The sequence below is a fragment of the Sesamum indicum genome, linkage group LG10, assembly GCF_026168435.1.
Source record: "Sesamum indicum cultivar Baizhima isolate 11 linkage group LG10, ASM2616843v1, whole genome shotgun sequence".
Taxonomy (NCBI): Eukaryota; Viridiplantae; Streptophyta; class Magnoliopsida; order Lamiales; family Pedaliaceae; genus Sesamum; species Sesamum indicum.
The window spans coordinates 421,116-437,059 of NC_142666.1; the positions used below are offsets into that span (position 1 = coordinate 421,116).

The window sequence follows — 15,944 nt, forward strand, 5'->3', positions numbered from 1 at the left end:
CTTTTTTATCATTAAGGACTGCATATAACACCTCATGTTCTCACTCATTAGTCTGTGCATATTCATAGCTCTATGTTTTTAGTCTCTAATCATAATTTGAACATTATTATGTTGGGGTTAGGAAGAAAAATACCTAATTTTTGGGAACATGTAGCCGCGGATGATCTTGTACAACTCTGACTATATAAATTTTGAATAGTTTACTGTCTATGATTTTATAATGATCTTGGTGTAGATTCACTTTGAGATCAAATAAATCATGTCCTCTTCGGATGTGCCTTCATTTGATATTGGACCATCTCTTCGAGGTCATATGTATATTAGCTAATATCCTCTTTGGGCACCTTCATTTGATTATCAAAGATCACATGTAGTTAAATGTAGTCCATTCCGAGTTCCTCCAGGGGATTGTCCTCCCAACTGATAAGCATCAGCTATCTGGTCTAAGGGGTACATGACGAGACGCCTAGCATGTTAATATATGGGGGGGGGGGGGGTGATGGAAATGTCTGAATAGTAATGTTTCTGGATTTGTGGCAGGTTGTTATATACATGGGGGGGGGAGTTGTTGAACCAACCCCGTGGGAAGATTGATCAAAATGCTATAGTAGGATGGGGACACTGGCACTGAGAGGATGATAGAAAGGCTAAGGAGGTAGTAAGACACGGAGGTTCAGATTGGACAAGGAGCTGAAGCTGGTGAATAAGCAGATGCCAAAAGAGAAAGTGGTGTCTCCTCACCAATCCTTGCTCATCCTTTTGTAATTAAGATCGACTTTCAATCTAGAAGGACAAAATCAAAGGATGAGAAACGCCAAAGTTAATCACTGATTGCCTGGCCAACAGATAAGTTATATTATATGAAACGAGTACATATCTTGAATTCGGATCATAATAAATATTACTCTTTATCTATTTTATAGGAAGAGGTGGGGGCGGCATGAGCATGCAAATTATTCAAATGGATGCTTCACTATTAACATATAACAAAAAATGTCACTATAACAAACAAACGAATTTGCCCATACAGGTGATTTATCCAATGATGAGGGAAACGGGGGAAGGGGCGGAAAAATGTCTTCCTAGTATTTATTTACAAGTTCCGCTTCAAAGCAGACAACTAAAACATCACCTCCTTGCCACTGTTTGCATGCGACAAACTCCGTCAGCCTGTACAACACTCATAAATTCAAATCAGATCAGATCAAGTAGTGTTGCTTCGTCCTCATACAAGCAGTCAAACTAAAATCTTACAAAAGAACAATAGCACTGATCTAAGATTTATATACAGAGAAAGACCATCGTATACATAAAATGGTAAAAGGTCTGCAATTAAAAAGAAAAGGAAGAATAGAGTATTATCAGTGAGATGCTATACAAAGTTCTACTTTTACTAAATAACTGACCTCTAATATGTCAGCAGTTCAGAAAGTGCAGTAAGGATCCCCTTATTAAGCATCAAATTGCAACTTTCAACCTTCATTTGTTTGAATCCTAGTTAATCTTCTCTGGATCCGGATGGTTAAGGGATGCTTTATGACAAATCAAAGGATCCTTGCCCTTCACTGATGGCATAAAGTAGTTTCTTGTGCATAACTTCCTATAAAGAGAATCAAATTCAGTACCTTACAGCATTTAACATAAATTAAATAGTAGCAGAACTCCAAGCAAACTTTTGGTTCCAACATGTCAACCACAGACCAAGTAAAGTATAAGTTGACAGCAATGGAGATGGTTTGTTAAAACCCCTCGCCCAGACCAGGTGGGTTGGACCCATTATGCCTGTTAGAAGATATTTTTCTTTGAAGGAAAAATTACAATGACCTCCCTGAGGTTTGGCATAAATACGAATACCCTTCATTGTTTGAAAAATTACAAATACCCCGCTGATGTTTGATGAAATTATGTAATCCTTGGATGGATGCATGAAATTGTCAACTCTGTTCTTACTATATTTTCAGCTTTTTTTAAAAAAAAATAAAAGTTTATAAAAAAATCGAACGGGATGATGGAAAAATTTTAAAAATTATAAAATAATTATTCACTTAGTCCATAAAAACATAAAAAATAAATAAACTTATAATTTTTAATCCACAAGGGAATTTTGGTCAGTTCATCATAAAAAACAAATGGAAACCTAACGGATTTGGCTCATTGTTAAACGACCGTTAAAATCAGAGGGGTATTGGTAATTTTTTAAACAACGAGGGGGTATTCGTAATTATACCAAACCTCAAGAGAGGTCGTTCCCTTTTTTTAAATAACACTAACTTCATTTCATAAGTATGAGATAAAAATATAATTGAAAGATTAATGTCTTGACATAAATTTAGAGCGCATATTTTAGACTAAAATATTAAAACTTTCAAAATAAATGTTATTTATGCATAAATTAAAACTTAATAACTATCAATTATTATTTTAAGTTATAAAAGTATTATTTTTATGTATTATATGTAAGTATAAATAGAACATACAATTTTTTTCATGCGTGTATAAACATGCTTCATATAAATATAGACACTATATAAAAGAAATGTTTAAAAAATACATGGGTTCGGGTCAGCTCCAAAACACCAAGGGGACCCACCCCGAGGTCCAGTTATGGCTAGAGAACCTGCCCAAAACATGCGGAGTTCAAGTCCTCGTCTAACCTAAAACCATTGCCATCCCGTTACACGTAGGGATGGCAACGGGGTAGGTCTGGTCTGGGGCGGGTCCCAAGAAAATTTTGGACCTAAACCTAGGACCACGGATTGGACCCGATGAACCTGGTAGTCCTAGTTAATATTTTAAAATATTAAAGATATATCTTTTTTAAAACAATACTACCATAACTTTATAATTACGAGACAATATAGTTATTGAAAGGCTGATTTTTTTGTAAATTTGTATGGGCATGTTTTAGGGATTGAAATATTAAAAAATCTATAATGTGTTACTCATACAAACATTAAAATGCTTATAAACTATTTATATCATTAATTTAATTTATAAAAATATTAAGTTTAAGTATTATATGTAAGTATAAAAAAATTATACATATTTTTATATATGTACAAATATATTTTATATTTTAAAAAAAATAATGGAGGTAGGTTCAGGCTGGTCCTGGGTCCAACCACTTAAGGCTTCAAAACAATTGCCATCCCTATAATAAATACACAGCCAGCATCGAGAACAAAAGAAGCAAAAAGGTTCTGAGATTTTTTTTCCGTCTAACCTTGGAGGAATATGGTGGAAGCTTCAAGTAATTTGCACATGTCATCACACTAGGTAAGTCATCATCGGCAGACTCTGATGGACCAGAGCCATTGCTGTTCATGCTTGAAGAATGCTGTTCAAATAAAAGAGAAGGTATCAGCACACGCTGATTCTAGTCAAGAGAATATCGATACCCAGATCCTGACAAGCAACATACCTTTCTCACAATTGTCAACTTGGGTTTCAGCACAGCTAGACCACCTGCTGGAAGCCACGGAGCACCAGTGACAAACTGACAGAATGCCCTTTGCTGCTCGAGGGTGAATTCGCCCATAATTTCGAGAAGCTAATGACAGGATAAAAGGCATAAAGCAAATATATGAAATCCAGTGAAAATAATTTTGTGGACTCACTCAAGTGAAGAAGTAACTAACTATCCTTTTTTCATTATTTTTCTAACATCTCTAATTCCATGTGTGTTTTATGTATGCATAGGAACACCTACATGGACAATAGCAGGACTTTTGGACGTGTATCCATGATCAAATTTAATGTGATCCGCAAGCGACTCAGCCTGCATGGAACACAAAACCGTTAACCAGGCAAATGCAGGAATCCAAGTTTCTCCTTCAAGTTCACCTAAAGGAAACATTACCTTCCACAACTCTCTGCGGCCACAGAGGAGATGGTCCAACTCATATGGAGAAAATATTTGCAGAGTAGTGATGTCAAACACCTAAAAACCACAAATCCATAGAATGAACTCTTCAACCCCCATATGACACCCAAATGTGGAAACACTGAAAGATTGATCTTATACTATTACTTCAGCCAGTCCGAAATAATGTGCACATGTTACGACACCCTTGCTGGACGCTATAGTAATTACTTGTTGAGAATTTAACCAAGGCCACTAGTTCATTGGAGAGAGATTGATCTATTCAAGCTACGCAGAAGGCAGAGGTTAGCTTATGGTTTGGGCTGGGGGCGGTTATGCATGGGGTGATTGGAATGTCCAAGTGAAGTAGGATCAATGAGAGAGGAGCAGTCATGAACTTGCTGGAAAGGAAGAAAAGCCTATTTAAAAGTTCTCTGGCGTGGAAGACATATTTGCCATCAAAAGTTAATTAAACTCGAGCAAAAGAAAAACCTGATTAAATCCAGATCTAAATGCTTCCAACTGCCGCATTATCCCAGTGCCTACAGTAGCATCAACCACAAGAGAAACATAATCCCCCAAACTACTTATATCCACCTGTGAATAGAAGCAGTTGAAAGTAAACAATAAATAGAGTAAATCAGGGATGGGTGCCTGACAAGGAAGAAGAAACACAACAACCAGAGAAAGAGAGGTACATGGCATACATTTTCATTGCCTGGTTTCAGAATATATTCAGGGTATCCTGGAAGGGAGAAATCTAAACAAAGATCCCCAATTGAAGCTCCACGAAAACGCAACTCTTCTGGATTATAGCTTCCAGTGGATTCCAAATATTGTTTTCGGCATACAAGGGCTTGCAATTCTTGCAACGTAGTTCCCAGTTCCACATCGAAAGAACTGATATCATGTAAATCCAGCTCCTGCAAAAGTAATGAATCATGAAAACATACTTAATCAACCTACAGAAAAAGCTGGTCACCAAAATTTTTAGATGCAAATATCTCATTCTCCCAACAAACAACATTGAATACACCTACTTGACCAAGGAGAAGCTTATAAAATGCAACTGACAGAGGCAGATCCAGAAGCCTCCCATCTTGGAGCGCCTTAGCTATAACTCGCCCAAGTAATCGATAATACTCTCTCACTTTAGAAAATTGACTACCATCAGAAGTATCAACATTGGGTGGCCAAGGACGAGGAAACAATCCAAGAGGCACATGAATAATATCTTTATCACCCCCAGATGCAGAGATCCCAGCCAATTCTTGAGGTTTTACACCCAACTGTCCATCTACATCAATTTCCATGGATGGTTTATCAAATGATAAACCTGACCTCCACATTCCTAATCCAACTTTTTGAAGCTCGTGACTTAGAAGAGTGTAAAACTCCAGAGTCGGCCCCAATCCTGTGCCAACCTCACCAAAATATTCAACTTCAAGAACAGCCTTTTGACTAGAATACATCTCCATAACTTCTGCAGCAGAGTCTAATATCCGATTCCTGGATACACGAACTTTCTGGCGTTGTAATATCCCAAACCTCCCCTCTAACCTCCCCTCTATTTGGCTCGTGGATCCTTGACCATCAGCACCTTGCTGCTGATGGAGCCGATACAATGCAAGGGACAAACCAAGAGCAGTTGAATAGAAATATTGGCGCCGGGTTTCAAAAGGAAACAAAAATGGGCAAGCTTTAGTCAGCTGGTAGCACCATGATGGAAGAGACCCACTGCAAAGTGCAAGAGCATCCTGAATCTGCCGAGCCAGTTTTGGAGTCAGCTTGCCATTGATAAAATCCTCAGAAGGAACATTGACTCCAGTGGTATTGAGTACATCTAGACTTGAAAGTTTACCCTCAGCAAAGCTGTCAATCACTTGCTGGACTCTCAAACGTGGCGCAAGCTGATTCAATCCCTCTAATACACGCAACAATGCTAAAATATTATACGTGGGATTACTTCTTTCCAAATCACAAGGAAGCTCCCCTTGCAAAATACTATCAAACAGTGATACATGACGTGCCGAGGAATCAGAGACGGAGCTACTTGAAGAATTAGCTTTCCCAGACTTAGATGGAGTTGTTGAGCTTCCAGTCCCAAGTGAAGACCTCTCAGCTTGACCATCTGCTCTTTGATACATTATAGTGTAAATGTCAGTCGAAAGCCTGCTTCCATCACTAGATACAAGATCACTGCCAGCAAACTTATCATCATCATCCTCATCTAAAACAAGCTGCTGTTGAACTGCTTGATAAATAGTCAAGTGTCTATTAAGCTGCCTCCCCCCTGCAGTAAATATTAGTTTTGGTGAATCATTAGAGCCAAATAACGGGCGTCCTTGCCAATCTCTGCCCCAACTTCCACCTCTATTAACAGCTGCAAAGGACATTGCTCCCCTTGAACTAAATGAAATACCACTCCAAAACTCAGCAGAACCTCTGCTGCCAGAACTACATGTAGGATTGTTCTGCACATCACTAGGGGAAAGGAAAGAACCATCTTCTACAGTGTCGCCCAATTTAACATCGTGCACTTTGTCCGGCCAGTAAACGAGGATAGTATCACCTCCCAGTACCTGTCAACAATGAAGATAGTAGCTGAGTACAGCCAATGTTTTAGAACAGACTGAGATGAAATAAATGAAGAAACGCAAACCACAATCCGCTATTTCAAGTAGCAATTGCACCCATCTACTGCATAATATATGACCATAATAAATACTCCAAGGACCTGTTTGTTTGGCAAGGAATGGCATATTTTATGGGAATTTAATTACATAGCATCATATTATTTTCTTTTATAACATTACTTCAAATTTCTGAAACAAAATATATTCCCAAAAATTGGGAATATTGAACCAAAATCCGGGAATGTAAAATGCTAACATTTTGGTGGTATTCTTATTCCTTTTCCTTGGGAGTCTAGACTTTTTTTAGTTTTTCATTATTGTTTGGCAAGGAATGGCATATTTTATGGGAATTTAATTACATAGCATCATATTATTTTCTTTTATAACATTACTTCAAATTTCTGAAACAAAATATATTCCCAAAAATTGGGAATATTGAACCAAAATCCGGGAATGTAAAATGCTAACATTTTGGTGGTATTCTTATTCCTTTTCCTTGGGAATCTAGACTTTTTTTAGTTTTTCATTATTGTTCTCATTTCTTCAATCATAATTTGTGTTTTTACTGCATTTTATTTTTTATCTGTAATATTTATAATTGATTATATATTTGTGTAGTTATGTTCAATATAAGATAAATATTATACATTTATATGCAAATATGCATTCACTACACTTTATTTTATTTAAATATATAGCATATATTAGGATAAGCATAAGTGCATATATATGCATGCATATATAATATTCGTATACCAATATATGTATTACATGTACATATAAATATATGTATGGCGAGAACATTTTTGTTAACTCACCTCAAATATGATTCTCATTCCTTTTCCATAAATGGTATACCAAATACTTGTAAGGGCTTCAATTTATTTTCCTATTTATAATTTGTGTAAGGGCTTCAATTTATTTTCCTATTTATAATTTCCTATTTATAATATTTATTTTCCTATTTAAATTATTCTCATAATTTGTGTTTTTATTGCATTTTAAATTTTTATCTATAATATTTATAATTGACCATATATTTGTGTAGTTATGTTCAATATAAGATAAATACTATACATTCATATGCAAATATGCATTCACTACATTTTATTTTATTTTAAATATATGGCGTATATTAGGATAAGCATAAGTGCATATATCTGCATGCATATATAATATTCGTCTACCGATATATGTATTATATATACATATAAATATATGTATGGCGAGGACATTTTTGTTAACTCACCTCAAATATGATTCTCATTCCTTTTCCGTAAATGGTATACCAAATACTTGTAAGGGCTTCAATTTATTCTCCTATTTAAATACCCTACACTATCCAAACCCCTGAAATGGAACAAGATGCCTAGCAATCAAATTCCTAGCAATTATATTCTATGTATCATATTCCACTCCCGACAAATTGGGTGCTAAAGAGTTATGCATGTCAACCATAAACTCATGCTGGCTCCATCCTACGACTTAAAACCTACAGGGAAACCAGCAATTCAAGCACATAGTTTTCCTCCCAAAGCACCAGGTTCTCAAAACAGTCCATCCTCAGACTTAAACCTTAAGGAAAACCGGAATTTAAGCACATACTTCATCTTCTTACACACGTCCCAAGTACTGCCTGATCCATGAATATTATATATCATGTGAATTTCATGTCTTACATTAGTGAATGAACACTGTCCAGTCAGTTGCTTTACAGTTCCAACATTGAGATTATTCTGATGAACCACAGCACACCTGAATCTTAGATTCTGTTTTTCATACACACCATACTCGTCTAATACCTATAAACAATAAATGTGTTCGTACTACATAACATCTAGAAACCAAGCTTATTGACCAAAAGATGATACAATGTCATTTACCGAAAAGTTATTTCAACCCAGGATATTAAGTCAATCTCAAGCAAGATATGAGATCTTAAGAAGGATAAAATAAACATTGTCCAAAGGACAAACACACATACATCATCATGGTCGTCGTCGTCGTCGTTACCATCATCATCATCATCTGATATATCATCATCAATCACCAAAGCATCGTCAATTTCTAGAGGAGAAATATCCAATTCATCGTCCTGCAATATGCACAAAAGCAACACTCAATATGTAAAAGTTTAAATAGGCATTAAGAACAGGGTATCATCACAGAAAAAGTGGTTAATATTTTCATCCTATGTCAGGCACAAGAGAGGGGAAAACATATATCATATCTGCTTTAGCATATGAAAGTTTGCCTTGTCCAGGATATGCTAATTGACGCCAACAAACATACAAGATACAAGGAAAAAATCCAAAAGCTTGATAAACACAGCACTGTCTTCAGAAGCATACCGAAAGTGGGTCCAAGCTTTCAACAATCCTTTTTTCCCATAAAACAAGGAGGAAAAAAGAATATCGTTTAACTATAAAAGGTTCCCTGCTTCCCTTGAAACTGAATACTAGAAAGCAATTCAATTCTCGTATCTTTCATATCTGCAGATCTGGAAACTATTAACCAGATAAAAGAACCAACATTGATAAGTCATATGCTTCAGTAGCTAGAAAGAGCGCATGTGGACTACACGCTGATTGAATGAAGCAAGAAAGGTGATTAACATATCAAAGAAATGAGAGAAAGCAAGATTTTACCAACTTCTACTAATGTAATGGTGGATTTATACATGTCATTACACCAAAGAAAAACTCAAAGGAGGCTGATTGAATTGGTTAAAATATCAGGTACATCAATATGTCAAGAGAGCAGTCTATCTGTCACATAATCCAAGCCCCAATAGAAAGTTGGACAGCATCAGTGTAGTTTCCTATTGGCCAATAGGTAGGTCCAACCTCCTACTCATCCACCAGCACTACTCATTTTGTGAACCAAAAGCCAAAAATATATATTAGAGAACTAAAATAAAAGAGAAATTCAGCCAAAAAAGAATCAGTGAACAAGAAAGCATACCTCAGAACTGGTGTGCCCTTCCACCAGCTTCATTTCATTATCTTTGTCCAAGGCTGCTCTTCGGCGGGCAGCATTCCGGGTCTGGGGTCCCCTTCCCTCTTCTTGGTTAGGTTTCAGTACTGCTTTTCCTTTGGCTTTTACCGAGCTTGAATATTTTTCAAGTGATGAATCTTTTTTAGTTGTATCACCTATACTAATAGAAGATCTTGAACGAGTTGAATGGCGTCGAGTAGCAGAAGCAGGAGTTGAACCAGACGGCGAAGAAACACCAGTCCCTGCAGGAGTAGTCCTACACACAGAGTTCCAGGCAGACACTGAAGGCTTTTGACCCAGCTCACTTTGTTGAACCATGGGCCACAGGAATTCTTCAACTGCAGCCAAACTTTCTAATGGATCAATCAGTACAACATTTGAAGAGTAATCGCGGAGAGATTTTTCTCCCTGTGCTCGGCAAAGGCGCAGCTTGAATGACTGACACAGAGCACTTAGACCAGAAGAAAGGCGGGCATTTCCTCCAGATGATCGTGAAGCATGGCTCAGCACGACAGGAAAGAACTCCAACGAGGATAAAGCATCTTGAAGTTTTTGAACCAAAATGCTCATGGGAACTATATTCCCCTCGTCAATACTTGAAGGAAGGGCAACAGCAACAAAAGATCTATATCTTTTGATTGCTTGTTGTCGAACCTTTGGCAGATTAACTTCAGAAATTCTCTCCTTGGAGAAATAACCACAAGTAAAGTAGTTAAGCAAGGAGGCAACAGCTCCACTACCAATAAACTCAAAAGTAGAAACCCCATCCCCTCCACTGAGCTCCAGCAGCATCTCAGTTATCACCTCAACCAAGTGGTCCTCTTTACTAGCAGAAAAATCAGTAGGTTGGGGGCCAGAAACTTTTGATTTTCCTTTCGATTTAGTCTTCTGCTCATCAATCCCCACGTTCAACTTCATGCAAAGATTCTTTAAGCGGAGTAGATCATCCGTAACCCTTGTTTCACAAGCCTCTGAATCTGGAGGGAAAAATTTTTCTTTGAAAGCTTTTGCACATGCACTAACTGCCGCCCGAAGATTAGAATTGACTGTTGGAATTTCGACCGAGTTTGCATGTGAAACAATACTTGGAATTAAGTTTTTAGAATCTTCAGCAGGCTTTGCATCAGAACAAGAATTAGCACTGCGCCGGCGATTGCGTCTAGACCGTGAAGATGATCCAGAAACAGAATCATTATCCTTCTCACTGGAAGATGGCTTTGAACTACTTGGACCAGTCAGTATCAATGCATCGACGGCATGAACAACACCTTCCCTTACAAACATTTTAGAAAAAACACCAGGAAGCTTTTCCATCAAAATTTCTGCTATTTGAAGAGCAGGCACCAGAACCTGAGGATCTTTCCAAGCTAAAACCCCAGCTAAGAAACTAAACAAACAAAACGGAGTGAGTACATTCCTCTAGGCTGACAAATCCAAAAGATACCCCTGCAAAAGGAAAGTTAGTAAAGGCATATACCTTGAAATGTTTGTGACATTTATTAAAAATTGTATCATTTCAGCAGGGCTGAAGTACATGAGTTTGCCAATAACTGAAAGACATTTATGGCGAACAGGCCCATTGACACTGGAACCATATATCTGCATGAAATTATGGAAAAAAACGAATAATGTCATGAACTTGAAGTAAAGCAGGTGAGGTACTTTAAAACAAACCTGGATCATGACAGGGAGGAGATCCATTCCAAATTGCTGCAGAAGTTCGGGCTGATCATTCAGTAGTTTCTCACGCACTGATTCCTCTTGTGTACTACTCCCATTTGAATCTTCCGGCTTGGCAGAGCCGCTGCCTGCATGACCCTTCTTAGAGAGAGAACCTTTGACAAACAAACTACTGCTGGGTGGAAGGGAGATTGTTCCTTGAGGAAGAGGTGGAAGAAGCTCATTTGCCAGGTTAACAATCTCAAAAATCTGATGATATAGGAGGAGCCATCAGTTAATGGCATGGAGGATATGTGGATTTAATTTCATACATTATGACAACTTTTTTTCCCAACCTAGGAATTCAATTTAAACAAGCACCTGGTAAATGGGTAAAAAGAAGATTATCCCTGATATAGAATTTGGAAGCAGAAAGCAGGATAAAAATCACATGAAAACATGGCAAGTACTCAAATTTATGAAGAACTGCCTGGAAAATGTTAGCTAAAGGGCAAACTGAGCAAGAAAATGGCCTATACCTGCTCTGAGGGTCTAATTAAAGCGGGTGAAACAGACACACTTGACACAACACCAGACCGTGACAATATGTCTTTCAGAATGCCACTGATCCCAAGGAGGAGGAGGGAGTTTGCTCCTAAAGGAGAACCACTTGCACATGTGGAAAGAAGCCGGATCCAAACCTGCATGCAGTTAAGCTCATACTACCACCCCTCAAATATACTAGTTGACCAAAACTTGTCATTGACCTCACCGTGTATGTAGAAGTGCTAAGGGAAGCCTGACCACCTCCAGAATTGCTGGATGAAATCAGGGCAGCAGCTTGTGTGACAAGACCATGATTGCAGAGTTCATCTAGTTTCTCTGGTGATGAACCAAATGCCTCCGCGATACGCGTCAAGCAAATAGATGCAGATTCCAAAACCTATGAATCACACAAGGATCATGCAGATAGCAAACATGGGAACCTATTATATGATCTACCTCAACCATCATTATAACCAAACTGTATCTTCTTCTAACCTTGGCATCATGATATTGTAGGAGATTTGTCAACAATGGAACAGCTTCCATCACAAAATCAGTTGCATCTGAAGGAAGCTTCTTACACATGTTTGCAGCAGTTGATAAGGCCACCCTCTGGCAAAGAATTAAAGTGAAATTATATTATCTAGGACAAAATGTCAGGGGAAGATACTTCAATAGCTAAATGAATGGGTTCAGAAAAAAAATAAACTATACAATTATCCACTCTTTACACACCTGGACCCCAGTGGAAAAGAAATCAAGATATGAAAGCACAGCCATAAGTGCACCAGCGCGCAAGCAAGCAGTTGGGTGTTCCTGAGATATCTTTTTAAGGGCTTGCAGAGACTGTTCAAAATAAATCAAAATCAATACAGCATCTAGAAACTAAAGAATACCAGAATATTCATAGCAGGGTTCAGCAACATAGTCAACAAAAAACTTGACTACTGTCAGATAAAACAACAGCACATTAATCCAGAGAAATGCAAGTTCCAGTTAAATTCCCAGCAAGCATTGTTATGCAACAGTCATAATCAAGTTCACCTGTTCGGCTAAGTCCATGTACTCAATAGTCAACAGCCGAGCAACAAAGCAAGAGACAGCACCATAATGCACCACTGCAGCACAAGAGGAGGGCAATACATCAACCAAGTGCGTCAGAGCTCTAGCAGCAAAAAGCATGATATCTGGATTACTCTCATGGTTAAGTAACCCCACCAGCACCGGAACAAAAGAATCCACTGAAAAGGTACTCAAAGACTCCTCCGGCCCTATTGAGAGCATGTCACAAAGCTGCGTTAACGCCTCCACTTGCCTGCCTTCCTCCCCATCAGCCCTCAACCCCGACAATATCTTTTTCAACCGTCCACTTTGATGAGAAGAAGAAACAGAACCCATGGCCGAGCTTGGGAGCAAAGCCAAATTTCTCAACAAACCCTGAAGAGCGCTACTAGCGGAAGACAGATTCTGGTGCAAAATGCCAACTCCACCCTCACTGTCGTTATCATCGTCATCTCCATCGTGTGAATCAATGTTCAGCCCTAAGCTCCTCTCCATTTCTCTATGCCTGATTTCAGGCGCTTTTTCTTTACCCTTATCCCAACTAGTAGTGTCTTTATTATTATTAGTAGTAGTAGTAGAATTCCAATTTTGATTAATGCTAGGGTTTTTCCCACGGCGGCTGCGGGTGGTGGAAGCAGAGGCAATCGAGGGGTCCGGGTTGGAGTCCATTGAAGCGGATCGAGCGGCTGTTCGAGAGCGAGTGGTGATCGATGGGGAGTTGGCGGAAGTGGTAGCGGCGGAGGTAGCAGAAAGGCGAGCGCGTTTAGTGGCGCGTGTAGTTGGGCCAGAGAACGTTGCTGAGGTGGATGCCTCCGCCCGCTTCCGGCTCCGAGTTTCCATACAAGAACCAAAGAAAATCGATTAAACTACTCGCCGATTAATCGGCGATCAGATTGTTTCCGACTCCCAGATTCCCATCATGTCGCAATCAGAACCTCCAGAAAACCCCAACTCAAAGCCGAAAATCAGGATCGAAAATCAGCAAATACATCCAAATCAGAAACCTTAATTCGACACAAAACCCTGCGACATTAATACGAATTGACCCAGTTGTTTGAGAGGACGAGCAATCGAACGGCAGATTTTAATTTATGAAAATAGAGAGCGAATGTAGGAGGGAGGAGAGGATGACGAGTTGACGATTGATGGTAAAAAAAAAAAGATGGAAATATTATTTGTTTGTATAAATATAAGAAAAAGAAAAAAAGAAAACCCTAATCGAGAATCGTATGGTTTTGCTCGTAAATATAAATCCAAAGAAGATGCTGCTGCAGAGGCAGAGCAGGTGCAGTGGCTTTTTCTTCCCTTTCTTTTCCCTCGCAAAACGGGTAATTGCCAATTTGCACCCTGCAAATGCCGGTGTTTGAAACTTTTCACCTTTAAATTTAAAAAATATCAATTTGCATCACCTGTCACCACTTTCCACGTTGAAATTCTTCATGTTTGGTCATTACTCGATAAATTGGTCTTTTAAGGGACCGTTCTGATGGGCTGAAAAGGGTGGATATGGGCCCAAATCCAATCCACCTTTATCGGTCATTTGTTTTTTCACTTATCGGCTTGGGTCCAATTTAGGGGGCCCATTACAATTTAGATATCGCAATTGGTTCCTGATGGATATATTGGTAATATTAAATAATTATTGAAGGTATATTGGTAACTTCCACACTTGAGATACACTATAAGGACCTACACTTTCAACACCATAAAATTTCATATCTCACTATAAATACTAAAAATAATATTTTATATTGCAGATTACTATTGATTAATTTGACATATCATATATCCAAAAATTCTCTCACTAAGCAAAAAAGAACAAGACCTAGTAGTATTATTGTGTCGAGGTAATTTTTTCGTTCAATCCCTTAGTCGAAACCACATTGTGGGAAAACATTACCCCCAATGTTGAGTATGTAAACTAGGTATAGAGCCTATGACATTCGAAGTGGACACTACCCATGTAGCACAAATGAATGAAGTGGGACAGCCTTGTGAACAGTCACCACCTTATGGGACAGCCTCCCCTACCTCATGAACAAATATCTCTCAATAGGGAGATCTCCCCCACCTTGTGAACAATCTCAACCCCTGCCCTAAGGGAGAGCACACCCCAGGTATTCCACCTCAAGAACCGATGATACAGCTGACGCAAAAAGCTTTATTGTCCTTGATTCGTGATGCATCCACAAGGGCAGCCGCACAAGCAATGGCCCAATTTGCAGCTCATCACCCCGTGAATCCGCCCCGTCTTCCCTCATCGAAATCCAGAATTATTCTTGACTCCCGAAGAGGAGGAACAGAGACAGGAAAAGGTGAACAATAGAGTTTCTTGACCTGAGGTTGCTCAACTCAAGAGCCAACAGCAGGTGTAGGTGGCGGTCGATGGGTCATCGAGAATAGTGTATGTGACGGCTTTTACAGAATTAGGAGAGGTGGTCGTTGTGTGGTAGTATGAAAAAAGAATATTGAGGGGAGATGGGCTCTAGGCCCTAGGCCTTTGGCAGACAAAATCTGCTAAAACAAAGGGAAATATTTCTAAAACATTACTTTTACTGTCCTAAAACACCTTAAAATGCCCAAAAATAGCCGAAGACAAACCTATCCAAACATCCACCCTATTTTGGCCCACCTAGAAGATGGGTCAAAAACAAAACTGAAGATAATGAATAGACCCAATATTATTGTTTTGGACCCAATTTTTTAAGTGTGATAACATGTATGAGTGATCCTATGTTGACAACTGGGAGCATACTGGACACTAACCATACAAATTTTTGTGATCAAAGAGGGAAGCGAAAATGGATCAACTAGTTCATGGGTCACCCAATTATATCCAAATCAAATTGATCAGATTTAAATAATGAAATAATATAGCCAAATGCCGAGCTAGAATAAAAACCGCTGGCTCAGCGGCCCAAATTTTGTAAACAGTGCATTGGGCTGGGTTAACTAGAATATTCAGCCCATTGCCATGTAGTAAACATGACCGCAATATTGAATGATTAATTAATAATATACTAATTTTAATTTATGAGATCTTATTCTGCAAAGTTAACGCTGCTTAAGTGAACATGTCAGTAAAGCATAACAAACCGACAGTTGGCCCATCTCCAGTAGCGAGGCGTATCGTCGACTCCGAGTACCTCAAACAATCCAGAATGCTCGCTGTGAACTCCGGC

The 15,944-nt window shown here is 38.7% G+C and overlaps 1 protein-coding gene across 2 annotated transcripts; it reads right to left on the reverse strand.

The window, feature by feature from the left end:
* Positions 1 to 953: 953 nt before the first annotated feature.
* Positions 954 to 14,102, reverse strand: LOC105173040 (E3 ubiquitin-protein ligase UPL3). Of its 2 annotated transcripts, XM_020697377.1 has the most exons (19): positions 12,919 to 13,058; positions 12,745 to 12,818; positions 12,436 to 12,546; positions 12,196 to 12,312; positions 11,927 to 12,097; positions 11,694 to 11,855; positions 11,170 to 11,424; positions 10,973 to 11,094; positions 9,463 to 10,882; positions 8,483 to 8,593; positions 4,903 to 6,444; positions 4,570 to 4,785; positions 4,355 to 4,459; positions 3,860 to 3,940; positions 3,710 to 3,778; positions 3,422 to 3,550; positions 3,224 to 3,337; positions 1,407 to 1,600; positions 954 to 1,170 (listed from the first exon to the last, which is right to left on the reverse strand). In XM_020697377.1, exons 2-18 carry the CDS (start codon positions 12,760 to 12,762, stop codon positions 1,535 to 1,537), a joined length of 4,809 nt encoding a protein of 1,602 aa, XP_020553036.1. In that variant the 5' UTR covers positions 12,763 to 12,818; positions 12,919 to 13,058; the 3' UTR covers positions 954 to 1,170; positions 1,407 to 1,534. The 2 variants fall into 2 exon arrangements, with proteins under 2 accessions (XP_020553036.1, XP_011092986.1); XM_011094684.3 differs by having other exon boundaries at positions 12,745 to 14,102.
* Between the last annotated feature and the right edge of the window lie 1,842 nt (positions 14,103 to 15,944).

Bases quoted from the DNA above. Each gene is read 5' to 3' on its own strand.
- LOC105173040 (XM_011094684.3), bottom strand. From the start codon at position 13,602: ATGGAAACTCGGAGCCGGAAGCGGGCGGAGGCATCCACCTCAGCAACG. The intron at 8,594-9,462 runs GTATGCTTTCTT...TGCATATTGCAG, and splicing joins AAGGGCACACCAGTTCTGAG to GACGATGAATTGGATATTTC. The intron at 4,786-4,902 runs GTAGGTGTATTC...TTACTTTTGCAG, and splicing joins ATAAGCTTCTCCTTGGTCAA to GAGCTGGATTTACATGATAT.